General features: G+C 50.2%; 2 protein-coding genes across 2 annotated transcripts in view; one reads left to right on the forward strand and one right to left on the reverse strand.

Annotated features, from left to right (window-relative positions):
• COQ9 (coenzyme Q9) overlaps positions 1–14,609 on the reverse strand; it is a 198,304-nt gene that overhangs the window by 180,263 nt on the left and 3,432 nt on the right. The window lies entirely within an intron of this gene.
• Positions 1–14,609, forward strand: part of BCAR1 (BCAR1 scaffold protein, Cas family member) — a 61,246-nt gene that overhangs the window by 35,341 nt on the left and 11,296 nt on the right. Inside the window, exon 3 of the mRNA XM_063141353.1 lies at positions 12,794–12,940. Coding sequence (XP_062997423.1) covers positions 12,794–12,940 — 147 coding nt within the window. The remainder of the gene's footprint in view (positions 1–12,793; positions 12,941–14,609) is intronic.

Below are 14,609 nucleotides of genomic sequence, written 5' to 3' on the forward strand. Positions count from 1 at the left end.
TTTGTCCAATCTCCTTTTAAAGCCAGCCAAGGTGGTGGCCATCGCGACATCTTGCGGCTGCGAGTTCCATAGTTTACGCACTTTGTGAAGAAGTCCTTCCTCTTGTCTGTCCTGATCCTCCCCCCAATCAGTAACCCCATTGGGTTCTAGTATTATGAGAGAAGGGAGAAACCCGTCTCCCTGTGCGCTTTCACTACGCCATACCTGGGGCCCTTTTCCCTTTGAGTAAGGTCTTTAGCGCTTATTGCATTTTAATTTTGCAGGGATGGCTGCGATCCTATGCGCACTTCCTTGGAAGTAAGCTCCATTGCTCACAGTAGGACTTACTTCTGAGCAAATACAAAGGTTGATTTTGCAGGTATTTCTTCTCTATTTCACAATATTAGCATTCAGGAGGGGGTGTCCTTCGATGACATTAACAAACTGGTCAGGACAAACAAACACAATGACATGTGGAAGTCAAACCCTTAGTCCATCTAACCCAGTATTGTTAACGCTGACTGGCAGCAGGGTTTAAAGCTGGATTCCTTCCTTGTCCTGCTTGGAGAAGCCGGGAATCAAATTCTAGCCTGCAAAGCAGGGTCTGCATCACTTCCAGTGTGGAAGTCCTTCTTCACACAAGATATGATCATTTAATTTCTTGCTGCAAGATGTGGACATGTCTACAATTTCCTTAGATGGCACTAAACGGGTTTTTTAAATAAATCCATGGAGAACAACTACGTTCGTCCAACTTGGTTTTCTCAATCTGGTGCACTCCACTGGTTTCCATCAAATTGGTGCTGGATGCTTCTGGCCTAGTTTTGGTGCAAACCTAGTTTCACCAAATTGGTGCACCAAATTGGTGCAAACCTAGTTTCCCCTGAGCCCAAACCAGAAGGAAACAACAAAATGCAGCAAGCACGCTTCCACAATGAACTCCACACTCTGATCACGTACTTCTAGATGTCCTTAGTCTGAGTGGACATTACCAGGGCCCTGTTCTCACAATCGGCCGGTCATTGTAAACGCGTCACTCTGCTAATGTTGGCAGAGCTGAAAAATGTGTGTGGATTGTTCAGCGTTAGCAGCGCTGAGGTCGGCATTTTTCACAAAGGCACTGATCAGGCGGAGGTGCGTTCCCTTTTGTGTGAGCCCTCTGCTATTAGTATTGATTATTTATATAACACATGGAGCTTTATGGAGAAACAGAAGCAGAGATGCTTCTGCCCCAATGAGCTTACAGTCGAAGGCCAGTATCCTGTACTGCCTTACCACTAGCAGAACCGACGGCTAGCTCAGTGAGAAATTGCAGTTTCAGAAATATCTGGAAATGAGCAGCAATGCTTGTTTCTGGAATGGGGCAGGTCGGCGGAACTCCCAGGAGGGTGTTCCACTGACCTGCTCCATTTTGGAAATGAGTGTTGTCACTAGTTTCTGGGATTATTTTTGGAAATGCTGGCTCTCTCGCCCGTGTGTCAGTTCCGCATGCGCAAGAGAACCAGCAGAGATGCAACAGCAGTATAAGGCCATGGCTAGACCTACCGGGTCTAGTGTAATGGATGGGGGCAGTTCTTGCGATATGGTTCTTGCGAGATCTCCCCCTCTGTCTACATGTGGCACGTGATGTCCTAGGAGAAAGAGGATGTCGCGCCCGCCATTTTGTTTTTTGTTTTTAAAGGAGAAGGAGCACACAAGCGCTCGAATGGAAAATGTGAGTTTAAAAATAAAATGAAAAATTCCCCACTCTCCCCACCCTACCCCTGATGGGCATAGAGCTCCTAAGGAGCCCTGTGCCCGTGCCACGGCTCCTCGCGGTTACTTGTGAGGAGCCGGGACAATCCGTGACACCCGGCCACACATTCCACGGTCTCGAGATCATCCCGAGACTGCGGAAAAAGCGAGCTGAAAGGATAGGGCGATATCCCGGGCCAAGGGAGGTGTCAACCCTTCCTGCTCCCAGGATCCCCTGTGTGTCATGTGAAGACACAGGGACGATCCCGGGGCGATCCCTGGGATAGCGCCCTGTCTAGCCATGGCCTAAGAAACTGCTCTAGCAGTGTAAAGGAGCCAAACTCCGTGTTAGGCATTATAAGAAAAGGAATTAGGAATAAAATGGCCAGTATCATCCTGCCTTTACAAATCTATGGTGCAACCACACTTAGAATGCTGTGCACAGTTCTGGTCACCACATCTAAAAAAGAATATTATAGAGCTGGAAAAAGTGCAGAAAGGGGCAACTAAAATGATCAGGGGCTGAAGGATCTCCCCTATGAGGGAAGGTTACATCAACTGGGATTGTTTAGCTTGGAAAAAAGGAGGCTAAGGGGAGACATGATAGAGGTGTACAAAACCATGCATGGTGTGGAGAACGTGGAGAGGGAGACATTTTTCTCCCTCTCTCAAAATACTAGAACCCAGGGGGGTCATTATCCCATGAAACTGATGGGTGGGAGATGCAGGACAAATAAAAGGAAGGACTTCTTCACACAGCGCATAGTTACCTTATGGAACTCACTACCACAAGATGTAGTGATGGCCACCAATTTGGATGGCTTTAAAAGGGGGTTGGATGAATTCCTGGAGGAGACGGCTATCCATGGCTACTAGCCCTGATGGTGGTGTGCTGTCTCCAGTATTCGAGGCAGTGAGCCTGTGTGCACCAGTTGCTGGGGAACATGGGTGGGAGGGTGCTGTTGCACCATGTCCTGCTTGTTGGCCCCTGTGTGAACAGAGTGCTGGACTAGATGGACCCTTGGTCTGATCCACCATGACACTTCTTACGTTCTTACGTTCTTAACCCTCTACATATCTAAAGCAATCTCAGCCAAGGTGGGTTTTGATGCCATTAATGTCCCTTTGTCTACGGGAGGCTACTTCTGTGGAGCACAAAATGAGTCACTTCTGCAAGGCCAGTAACGTCCTTCACTTAAAAGCAAAGCTAAACAGCCCTGCAATTTACCGCTTTAATTGCATCAATCCATCAATTGGCGGCCTCTTTCTTTGATTGCTATCCGTTACTAGGGCTGGCCCTGGAGGCGCCTGCGTAGGGAACTTTTTTTCCCCTGGAGTTGCAGTGCGTCTATTTACACAGCCTTCTGCCCATGGCTCAGCTGCCTCTGTGAGCAAGGGTCCAAGAAGCCCAGCAGCGTTCGAAATGGCACCTCAACTTCAGACGGCAGGGAAATGCTGGGACAGTGGAGGCTGGTGGCTCCGATGTCAGTGGGGCAGTGAATCCGCTTCTGGTTTCAGTCAGAACTCTAAAGGAGCTCTCCGAGCTCCTTTAGAGTTCTGACTGAAACCAGAAGCGGATTTACTGCCCCACTGACATCGGAGCCACCAGCCTCGGCTGTGATGGGATTTGGGGCAGGCATCCGCCAGCCCCACTCCGGGGAGCAAGTGGCCATGATGTGGGGCCACCGTCCTCTTTGCAACGTGGGTGGGTGCGTGGCTGGTCTGCTGCGTGGCTTTTGTTGGTATTCTGGTTTTTCTTTAACCGTTTCATATGGTCTTTTATTCTTTGGGGCATTTATTGTTCACTGCTCTGGAATCCGTGTAGATGGGAAGTGGTATGTAAATAAACAAAATAGCTAAACATCTATACGGGGACCCCTTCTGGTTGGGAAAGCGCTTTCGCAGCACGTGTTCTTGGGCCGTTGAGCGTGGGGGTCTGCCAAACGTTTGGGGTTGTACATCTTGTGTTGAACTCCCTGGTGGTGCTGAGACACACACACACACACACACACACACACACACACACACACACACACCCTGCCTCTCTGTTTTGCACCCCCGGCAGCAGGGTGGCCGAGGCCGCACGATAGCAGGCGCCCAGACTCCAATGTGCCGAGGGAGGTGGGTGGGTTTCACCAGCGTGGCTTTCCCACGTGGGGGGTGCTGCAGCAGGGCTGTGCGGAGCGGTTTCCTGTCCCACCCTGGGAAAGGAAATGACCTCCCGTAGGGCGTGAGGCCTCCTAATCCCTCTCTGAGGCTCCCTTGTCTCAATTCCTGGGCAGGCCACTTTTCTGGGGGCGGGGACTGCGCCCCGTCAGGGTTCGGAAAGGAGGCCTGTTGCTTCACCTCTGGGTTGCTAAATCTGTCTAAGACCCTTCAGACAAGGCGCTGCTTTGGTAAGGGCCGTGGTGCCGCTCAGGTTCGACATTGGGACGAAAGTCCCAGGGCCAGCAGCCGGGGGGGGGGGGGGGGGACGACGACGACGACGACCCCGAGTGACCCCCCAGAGACTGGCACGGGAGGACGTAGAACTCCATCTTCTTCCTGAGTCACAACGGTGACTATGATTTCAGTGGGTTTAAAAGGCAAAAGCGCACATGGCTCAGAGTGGTTTTTTCTTTTAAATCAGGCAAACAGTTTTGTCGTTCTGTGACGAGCGGTTGCAAAGCCTGGGATGGAGGTGGGGCCGGAGGAGGGGGATTTTAGTCGTGTGCTTCACAATTGAAGGAATACTCATGGCCGTCTCATGGGGGTGGGGGAACAACGGACGCCCCAGGTCTGAAATCACCTAGCTGCAGCCCTGGTGTGTGTGTGTGGGTGTGGGTGTGGGTGTGTTTGTGGGTGTCTGGAACAGGCTGAGCCTCATCCCCCCCCCCTTCCCCACTCCAGCTCCTGCGTGCTTGTCCTCCATCGAGCGGCTGACCTTGAAGGAGATTTGGACGGAGCGGGCCTGGCAGAATTGTAAATGATTCAGAAAGCGCAGCTCCGGCTTGGCCCGCAGCCAGCCGGGCTGCCTGCCAGGTTCCCGCCCACAACGCTCCCTTGTTGCGGTTGACCTTGTTGCTTTTCCTGCCTTTGAGGGTAGGCTAAAGGCCATCAACAAGGGGTGGGTGTGGATAGGCTGGGGAGGAACACACCGTGGTGCTACATGAGTGGCGCCTACAGAAAACACCTTCTCCTAGCAAGCTGCATTCCACCCCAAGGAAAGCTGTGCTTCTGCTTCTGCTTCTTCTGCTTCTTCTTCTTCTTCTTCTTCTTCTTCATCATCTTATAATAAGTTGTTGTTGTTGAGGCAGTGTGGCATAGTGGTTAGAGTGTTTGACTGGGACTGGGAAGTTGTAGCCCACTTGATTCTGGTCCCCACTTGACCGTGGAAGTTCACTGGGTGACTTTGGACTGGTCACTGACTCTCAGCCTAACCTACCTCACAGGATTGTTGTGAGGATTAAAAATGGAGAGGAGGAGAACCGTGTAAGCTGCCTTGCTTCCTTGCAAGCAGAATAAAATTGGGATATCAGTGTAACAAATCAATCAATAAAGTATTATTGATTTAAATTTTTGAGGGCATCTGCCAGTTGGACGCATTTATCAATCGCATTCATGTATCGTCCGACTGGCAAATGTCCTTGGGGTAATTTACAGTCACACAAAAGAAAAACCCAAAGTGACAATAAAATAGCAACCAAAACAATAAATGCAACAATGAAAATACCCAGATATTGGAACAGTACAAATATTACAGAGGCATCAGTAAAATGAATAATCAGAGTAATTGATTGAAGATGAAGTGCCAGCCGGAAGAGGAAGGTCTTAACTTGGTGTCGAATTCTCCCGCACCTGGCCAAGTGTTCCCCTTCTGTGCCACTTCGGCCACGGGTGACGCAACGGATCCTTCTGCCCTGGGCCTTCAAAGCAGAAGAGTTTGGGGGAGGTGCGGTCATTTCTGTGCACGGGCACAAATCCAGCTCTGAGTTTGGCATGTTGCCATTAGCATGCAAAATACTGTTGTAAAATCAGTAGAAAGAAAATAAAACCAAAGGTTTTATGTTGCTATTAAATCGTTTCAGGAAAGCTCCATTTTTAATAACCGTTTTGCTTTAATTAGCGTCCTTCTCTGACCCGAACGTATCTGGATGATATGAATGTTTACAATCTCTGCCCCCACCTCTGTAAATATATATCTGCCAACTGAGGACTTCATGCATCAGCTGATAATCTGGCCTCCAAAAACTTCTGCCACAGTACACTTGCTAGCCTTTAAGGCACCAGGTTAGTCCCCAACCTGATGCCCTCCGGAAGTGTTGGACTGCAACTCCCATCATTCCCAGCCAGCACGGCTAATAGGGTAGACTAGATCATCTGCTCCCTCCAAAAGCAGGTTGAATTGTGCTGCTGCCACCTTCTCCAGAACTTGAACCAGAAAGCGAGATTAGTGACTGGGCCATGGTTAAAATCTTCCCAATCCAGAGAGGGTTTCTTAAGGAATGGATGGACACTATAAAAATGGCCACCGTCTATAAAAATGGCCACTGTCTCCCTCAAGGAGGTGTCAACATTACCTTGGGCCGACCCAGTCAATTGGCACACCCCTCCAAGCACTTCGTCCACATCCCCCGGTTGCCATAACTAGGAATGAGGTCCTGGTTCCTCTCTATTCAGCCCTGGTTAGGCCTCATCTAGAGTTTTGCGTCCAGTTCTGGGCTCCACAATTCAAGAAGGACGCAGACAAGCTGGAGCGTGTTCAGAGGAGAGCAACCAGGATGATCAGGGGTCTGGAAACAAAGCCCTATGAAGAGAGACTGAAAGAACTGGGCATGTTTAGCCTGGAGAAGATTGAGGGGAGACATGATAGCACTCTTCAAATACTTGAACGGTTGTCACACAGAGGAGGGCCAGGATCTCTTCTCAATCCTCTCAGAGTGCAGGACACAGAATAACGGGTTCAAGTTAAAGGAAGCCAGATTCCAGCTGGACATCAGGAAAAACTTCCTGACTGTTAGAGCAGTACAACAATGGAATCAGTTACCTAGGGAGGTTGTGGACTCTCCCACCCTAGAGGACTTCAAGAGGCAGCTGGACAACCATCTGTCAGGGATGCTTTAGGGTGGATTCCTGCATCGAGCAGGGGGTTGGATGGCCTTGTAGGCCCCTTCCAACTCTGCTATTCTATGATTCTATGAACTCTGCTATTCTATGATTCTATGAACCAGACTAAATGGGGCTCTGGACGCTTCCACTGGAACTGGCGACAGGCTGGCCTGTGTCCTCTTTTACAGAGGACAGTCGTCTATTTGACGGGCTCTCCTGTCTAATTCCAGTTTAAAGAAAATGAACCATAAAAACTGTTGCCCATCAGCAGTTAATGCCTGAACAGGTGGTACGTAGGTCACCTGGTCACCATGTGAATTTGTACTGCATTTCTGTTTAAATTATAATGTATTTCAAAATTTGCAGCTATAACATATCAAGTGGTTAAAGCAAAAAGGGATTGTGAGGAGCACCAAAAGGAGCTCCAGACTGGAAGAACGGGCGTCCAAATGGCAAATGTGGCTCAGTGTAATCAAGTGTAAAATGATGCAAGTTGGTGGCAAAAAAAAAATCCCGCTTCAAGTATAACCTGATGGGATCTGAGCTGGCCGTGACCGAACAAGAAAGAGATCTTGGAGTTGTGGTGGACAGCTCGATGAAAATGTCATCTCAGTCTGCGGCTGCTGTAAAAAAGGGAAATTTAGGTATAATTAGAAAAGGAATTGAGAATAAAACTGTCAATATCATACTGACTTTATACAAATCTGTGGTGCGACTACACTTGGAAAACTGTGTACCATACTTAGATAGATAGATAGATAGATATTGTAGAGCTGGAAAAAGTGCAGAAAAGGGCAACTAAAATAATCAAAGAGCTGGAGTATAGCAGAGTTGGAAGAGGCCTACAAGGCCATCGAGTCCAGCCCCCTGCTCAATGCAGGAATCCACCCTGAAGCATCCCTGACAGAGGGCTGTCCAGCTGCCTCTTGAAGGCCTCTAGGGTGGGAGAGCCCACAACCTCCCTAGGTAACTGGTTCCATTGTCGTACTGCTCTAACAGTCAGGAAGTTTTTCCTGATGTCCAGCTGGAATCTGGCTTCCTTTAACTTGAGCCCGTTATTCCGTGTCCTGTACTCTGGGAGGATCGAGAAGAGATCCTGGCCCTCCTCTGTGTGCCAACCTTTTAAGTCTTTGAAGAGTTGGGATTGTTTAGCTTAGAAAAAAGGAGAGTAAAGAGGAACCTGATAGAGGTGTACAGCGTTAAGCTTGGCGTGGAGAATGTGGAGAGGGAAATATTTTTCTCTATTCTCAAAATAATAACATCCATTAGGGTCATCCCATAATTGGTGGGGGATTCAGGACAGATTAAAGGAAGGACTTTTCCACACAGCACATAGTTAAACTATGGAATTCACTACCACAAGATATGGTGATGGCTATCAACTTGAGCGCTTTAAAGGGTGTTAGAGAAATTCATGGAGGAGAAGGCTGTCAGTGATTACTAGTCCTGAAGGCTTTGTGCTACCTCCAGTATCAGAGGCAATAAGCCGATGTACACCAATTGCTGGGGAACATGGGTGGGAGCGTACTGTTGCACCATGTCCTGCTTTGTTGGTCCCTGGTCAGCAGCTGGTTGGCCACTGTGCGAACAGAGTGCTGGACTAGATGGACCCTTGGTCTGATCCCGCAGGGCTCTTATTAAGTTCTTATGTAATAAACATGTGCAGACGTTATGCAAATTGCTGCCCTCTTTCCTGACGATGCCTTTCCTTAAGTTCAGAGCAGGTAGGAGTGACTTTGTCCTTGAAGTGCCTAAAGGAAACCAGTCCCAACAGGCTTCCGAGGGCCGAGTGAGTTAGCGAGAGTTGGCTTTTGTGAAGATGCGTGCACCCGGACCTTGCAGTGGAATTGTGTTGTGCTTTGTGTGTGTGTGTGTGCGCACTTTGTGTGTGTGTGTGTGTGTGTGTTGTGCTTTGTGTGTGTGTGTGTTGTGCTTTGTGTGTGTGTGTTGTGCTTTGTGTGTGTGTGTTGTGCTTTGTCTGTGTGTGTGTGTGTGTTGTGCTTTGTGTGTGTGTGTATGTGCTTTGTGTGTGTGTGTGTGTGTGTGTGTGTGTATGTACACAATGCAGCTTGCAGGACGCACAGCCTTTAGATCTGACTTGCACAGCCCCTGGGTTTGGATGGCTCACGGAGAGGCGTTTTTTCTCTATGAACTCGCAACCGCCAGGGAGGCTGCTCCGGGCTCCTGCAGGGTCCCTCGTCTCCCCGTCCAGAAGCGACCGCCCATGAGGGAATGAGCGCGCGCGCATTGTGCTTCATCTCCAAGCCCCTCACGTGCTCTGGATCCAGAAATAGCACATGATGTCATCCCTGCCTTCCCAGGGGATGCAGCTCCTGCCGCAAGGTGGCTGGGAGGGTTCTCCGAGTCAGGGGCTGCTTGTGGGCGGGCAGTGCCCTCTGCTGGGGAAAGGGCTGACTGCACCCCCACCAGGAATATTTAAGAGCGTCTTCTTTTTTTAGGGAATTAATGCCCCCAATTCCATCTGCCCCAGCTTGGAAAAGTCATTCAGCAGCATTGGATCACAAGGAAGCAGGCAAGAAGTCAGATGAGGTGGTGGAGTGTAATGGATTGTGTAATGGACGGGACTCGAGAAGAGCTAGGTTCGAATTCCTGCTCAGCCGTAAAACTCAGACGGTGACTATGGGCCAGTCTTTATGGGCAACCAGAACCGGGTGCAGGGCTGGATCACTCCGCCACACTGGGGCAGCTGCTCTGCCCTACTTCACTCATTCTTTGCCTTCTCCGCATGAGGAAGGCAAAGGAAGAGCGAAACCCTGCCGTCCCGCAGCAGCCACCCCTTGCTATCTCCACGGGCTGGAGGATTAGGCCCGCAGGCCGGAAGTTGCCCACTCCTGCTCCATGGGGTCATTTTGAGGACAGAACGGGAACAACCCATGTAAGCCATTCTGAGCTCCTTGGAACAAGGAAGGGATTCTAATGGGGAACAACGACCGAAACAATTAAGCGTAGAAAAGAGCCAAAACTTACTCCGTGGCGCCTTTTCTGTCTGGCAAAAGCAGCTCTCCAGAAGCTGCAGCCATGTAGTTAAACCCGGCCTCCTCACGACTGATTCCTTATAGCTGACCTGCCTGTATTGGCGATTAAAGCAGATAGTGGACATTTTAACAAGCAATGGAAGGCTTAAAGAGTCCTTCCGTCAATAGTATTCTGCAATTTATTCGTCAGTATATCCATGTTAAGAAGCGATGAGGGTTTGTAAGCTAAACATACCCACAATTTCAGAACGTGAGTGGGAAATACTGAGTTGGGTGGTAGTAGAAGACGAAGAAAAGGATATCATAGAGCTGGGAAAAGTGCAGAAAAGGGCAACTCAAATGATTAAGGGGCTGGAGCGTCTCCCCTAGGAGATGGGATTGTTTAGCTTGGGAAAAAAGAGGCCAAGGGGACACATGATAGAGGTGTATAAAATGATGCCTGGTGTGGAGAATATGGAGAGGGAGACATTTTTCTCCTTCTCCCATATTACTAGAACCCAAGGGGCGGTCATCCCATGAAGCTGACTGGTGGGAGATCCAGGACAAATAAAAGGAAGGACTTCTTCACACAGCGCATAGTTAAATTATGGAACTCACTACCACAAGATGTAGTGATGGCCACCAATTTGGATGGCTTTAAAAGGGGGTTGGATGAATTCTTGGAGGAGAAGGCTATCCATGGCTACTAGCCCTGATGGTTGTGTGCTATCTCCAGTATTCAAGGCAGTAAGCCTGCGTGCACCAGTTGCTGGGGTACATGGGTGGGAGGGTGCTGTGGCACCATGTCCTGCTTGTTCATCCCTGGCCGATGGCTGGTTGGCCACTGTGTGAACAGAGTGCTGGACGAGATGGACCCTTGGTCTGATCCAGCAGGGCCCTTCTTATGTTCTTATGTTCTTAAGAAGCTAGCTTCAAAGTGTAAAATAATTGGGGGAAATTAGAAGTGTTGCATCTGAGATGATAGAAATGGCAGTCAGAATGTGTTGGCCTGTTTAAGAAAAGTAGCCACTGTTTTCTCAGAACAACTCTATCTAAAGTGATACACAGGACCAATACCATAAAACAAGAAGAAACTCATGCGTCACTGTAAATCAAGCGTGCCCTGCGTGGGTTAGTTTTATTTCCCGTTAACCTCCTGCATTCATGCTGCCTGTAGCATTGTACAAAAAGAAAGTGTGGAGTGCATTTATTTTATATTTATTTATTTATTTATTTATTCCATTTGTATACCGCCCCACAGCCGAAGTTCTCTGGGCAGTTTACATCAGTTAAAAATGGTAAACATGAAAAAGTATACAAAATTTAAAAACCATCAAAAACATAAAAACAACAATATAAAAACAATAGTTTTGATATCACCTGAACAGTTACCGCGTGCGCAACGATCAGTTTCTTTTCTGGTGCGATGTGCCACTGATGTGAGGTCTGTCGCTCCACGATTCCTTTACCAGTGGCCTCTACCGTGGTTCTTACCATGTGTGACACAAAGCATCTGAATTGGGTTGCTGGGATGGACAACCTGGCAGACGACACACCTCCAGAGGGGGCTGGACGTTGTCGGCCCGGCTGCCCAAACATGTTGACAGAGCGACCCATCCAGGCGACGTTTTCGGACGTCCTCTGAACTGTTGGGAACAGCCGCTGTAGGTGTTGCTGCCGTCTTGCCAGTGGGAGACCTGGAACTGCACAAAAGCTGTGAAACCACAAATGACCGGTGGTTGGGGAGAAAGGGTGTGTCAGGGGAAGGAGGCCTGTGGCCATTTGGGGGCCCCCAGGAGGGAGGGATTTGAGCCCCAGCTGGAGGTTTTGCCCCCCTGCTGTAAACTCATGGCACCAGATACTGAGGGGGTGGGGGCAGCCCAGGCAAGACACACTGAGTACCACCTTCCTGCAACGTGACACTCTTCTCCTGGCCATTCCATCGCCATCTGTTCCTGCTCCTCTTCGTCACCACCGTTGTGTGCCTCCTTCCCTCACTTTGGGCCAGATGGAGAGCAATTGGGCCGCAGCGGTGAAGATGAAGAAGAGAAGCAGCACCAGCAAGGCTGGAGGGCTCCCGGTGCTGGACCCCCTACAGGGCCATGTGCCTTGGCAACTGCCCGGCTGTGCCGAACCCAGTCCCTGCTCATGGCAGGAGTGTTGGGAGCAGGAAGATCCCATGAAGCGAAGGGATTTCTCAGGTCTGGTTCTAGACCAGCCTTCCTCAACCTGGGGCGCTCCAGATGTGTTAGACTACAACTCCCAGAACGCCCCAGCCAGCTGGCTGGGGCGTTCTGGGAGATGTAGTCCAACACATCTGGAGCGCCCTAGGTTGAGGAAGGCTGGTCTAGACCAAAGTAGCCTTGAGCAAGAGGAGGGATTAGACCCACCATTTCTCCCAACTGATTTTGCACCTGTCTCTCCCCCACCCACCCACCCACTTTATTTTGAATATTAACAAAACAGAACAAAATAAATAAATTGTGAAAAAGAAAAACTTTTTTTTTAACTTATATAGAAATATCTTCATTTTTTCCCATCAGGTATCATTCATATTTAAAAAAAAACGGGAGAGAGTTATGCATAGGTTTCAAGAAAAGCAGATAATATATCCATGTATTTTATCTACTCTCAAGTTGCGCCTATATAACACCTGTTCAAATGTTGATAACATTGTTAAGTTCTCAATCTGTTGCATTATGGGAGGTGAGCATTTGACCTTCCAGCATGATAATATAAGTCTTTTAGCTGTCGTAAGGGCTCGGAAAATCCATTTGCGCGGACTGTGTGTTAACTTCCAAGAAGCTGGTAGGTCGTTTGGGAGGAGATCAACATCCTTCCATATTAAAGATTGTTCCAGTACAAAGTTTATCCTTATTATAACCTCCTCCCCAAAGGGGGCAACAACTGGGCATTGCCCAAACTTATGAGTTAAAGAGCATTAGGCTTGTTACCTCTTTGCACTTGTCTCGCCTGGCACATTTGGTCTCATCTGCTCCCTCTTCTCTTCCCTGCAGGTGGTGATTCCTACGCGTGTCGGGCAGGTGTATGTCTACGACTCCCCCAAAGGGGAGCAGGACGAGTATGCTGTTCCCCGCCACCTCCAGGAGATCTATGATGTGCCCCCGACGCGGGGCCTGCTGCTGAACCAGTCCAGCCAAGAGGTGAGTGCACCCCCCCACCCCAAATTCTCCAGCCCAAGACTATCCAACGGTGGCTCCATCACACTCAGTGTCTCAGGCCTGGTCAATGAAGAGGTAGAATTGCACCACTTCAGGCTGCAGGTAAAGGAAGTCCCATTTGTGAATGCTCCCCCCCAGGTAAGGACCTAACGCTCTGCAAGTCAAAACATGCAAGCATATTGGGGAGAGGAGCAGGAGCCCAGCTGTCCCCAACATGATGACCAGCTTTCCTCAATGTATTCTGGAGGGCACCAAGTTGAGGGAAGCTGCTCTAAGCCCATCCTGATTCCTGGTATACTAGATTTCTACAGGCATGGAGGTATCTAACGTTGTCGAGCATTCCAAACTGAGATTCCCCTACCAACAGTGTGAAGTGGTTTGTTCCGTTCTGACGTTTCGGAAATTGTATCACCCCCGTTTTCCTGCATGTGTAACCGAAGCCCGAGTCGATTGGCTAATGCATATTTTAATGGGTGCATGTATTTGTGTGTTAGCTGGTTCTTTCTTGCTTTGACCGCAATTGCAGCGTCAAAGGAACCTTCCAGTCCTTTCATAGGCTAATGGAAGTCTTCCAATTAAAACAGGGGGGTTGACAGGGCCGCTGCTTCCATAAAGGCCACTTAGGCGGCCGCCTAGAGCGCCAAGTTCAGCGCCCCTGGAAGTCGCCCTCCCACTCCCAGAGCCGCTCTGGCCGAGTGAGGGCAGCTTCCGGGTGCGCCGTTCGCCCTGCTCCCCCGCGTCCCTGGCTTGGCTTCAGCAGCTGAAGCCAACCTGGGACACTGGGGGGTGGGGGCGGGGGCGGGCGGCTCCACGTTCTGACTTCTGGCGCGCGCCGGACATCAGAACGTGGAGCGCCTGGCGGAGAGGGGTGAAAGCCCGCAGTGCGCCGCTTACCTGCTCGGCGCCAGCGGCTCCTTCACCCGGCGTGATTGCCTCCTCCTCCTCCTCCTCCTCCTCCTCCCCCTCCTTCCCCTCCCCCCCGCCGCCCGCCCTTCCCTCCCTTCCCTCCGCCCGGCCATGTGGCCAGCCTCCCGCTTGCCGCTCCAACCCGGAGGACAGAGGCGAAGGGCAGCAGCCCGCCTTGACGCCCCTCAATGAAATTCTGCTGCCGCCGCGTCCGGGCAGCCAGAGGGGTCGGGCGCCACGCGTAGCGCTCCTGCTGCCCAGCTCACTCGCCTCGGGCCAGATAGGGGCGCCGGCAGCCGCCCGCCTGCCAACGGTAAGCCCCGTCCCTGGCCCCGGGGTGAGCGGGCCGCGTGGAGCGTGTGTGTGTGCGGGGGGGATATGGTGTGTGTGTGTGAAAGCAGCTCACCTTACCTAGGGCGCAAAAAAGCCTGGCACCGGCCCTGGGGGGTTGAAGTTCTTCCAGCCCCAAGGCCGAATTCAGTTTCAGAGACGCACTCAAGGAATATATTCCAGGACATTCCAAAAATACCAGCATATTTTAGCTTAAAAGCTCTTAATACCAGTTTCTCCCCTAGTTCTGCAAACCCTGGCATACCCCACAAGGTGTGTCAGTAAAGTGCAGCGCCCATGTTAATTCTTAAAGAAAGGGTTGCCAGATTGGCAAACCACGTGTGGGGCGTGTCTGTAAATAACACAATATTAATTTATTAATTAACAGCCATTATGAATTAATCTCAGTAATTAT

The sequence above is a fragment of the Elgaria multicarinata genome, chromosome 14, assembly GCF_023053635.1.
Source record: "Elgaria multicarinata webbii isolate HBS135686 ecotype San Diego chromosome 14, rElgMul1.1.pri, whole genome shotgun sequence".
In the NCBI taxonomy this organism is placed as follows: domain Eukaryota; kingdom Metazoa; phylum Chordata; class Lepidosauria; order Squamata; family Anguidae; genus Elgaria; species Elgaria multicarinata.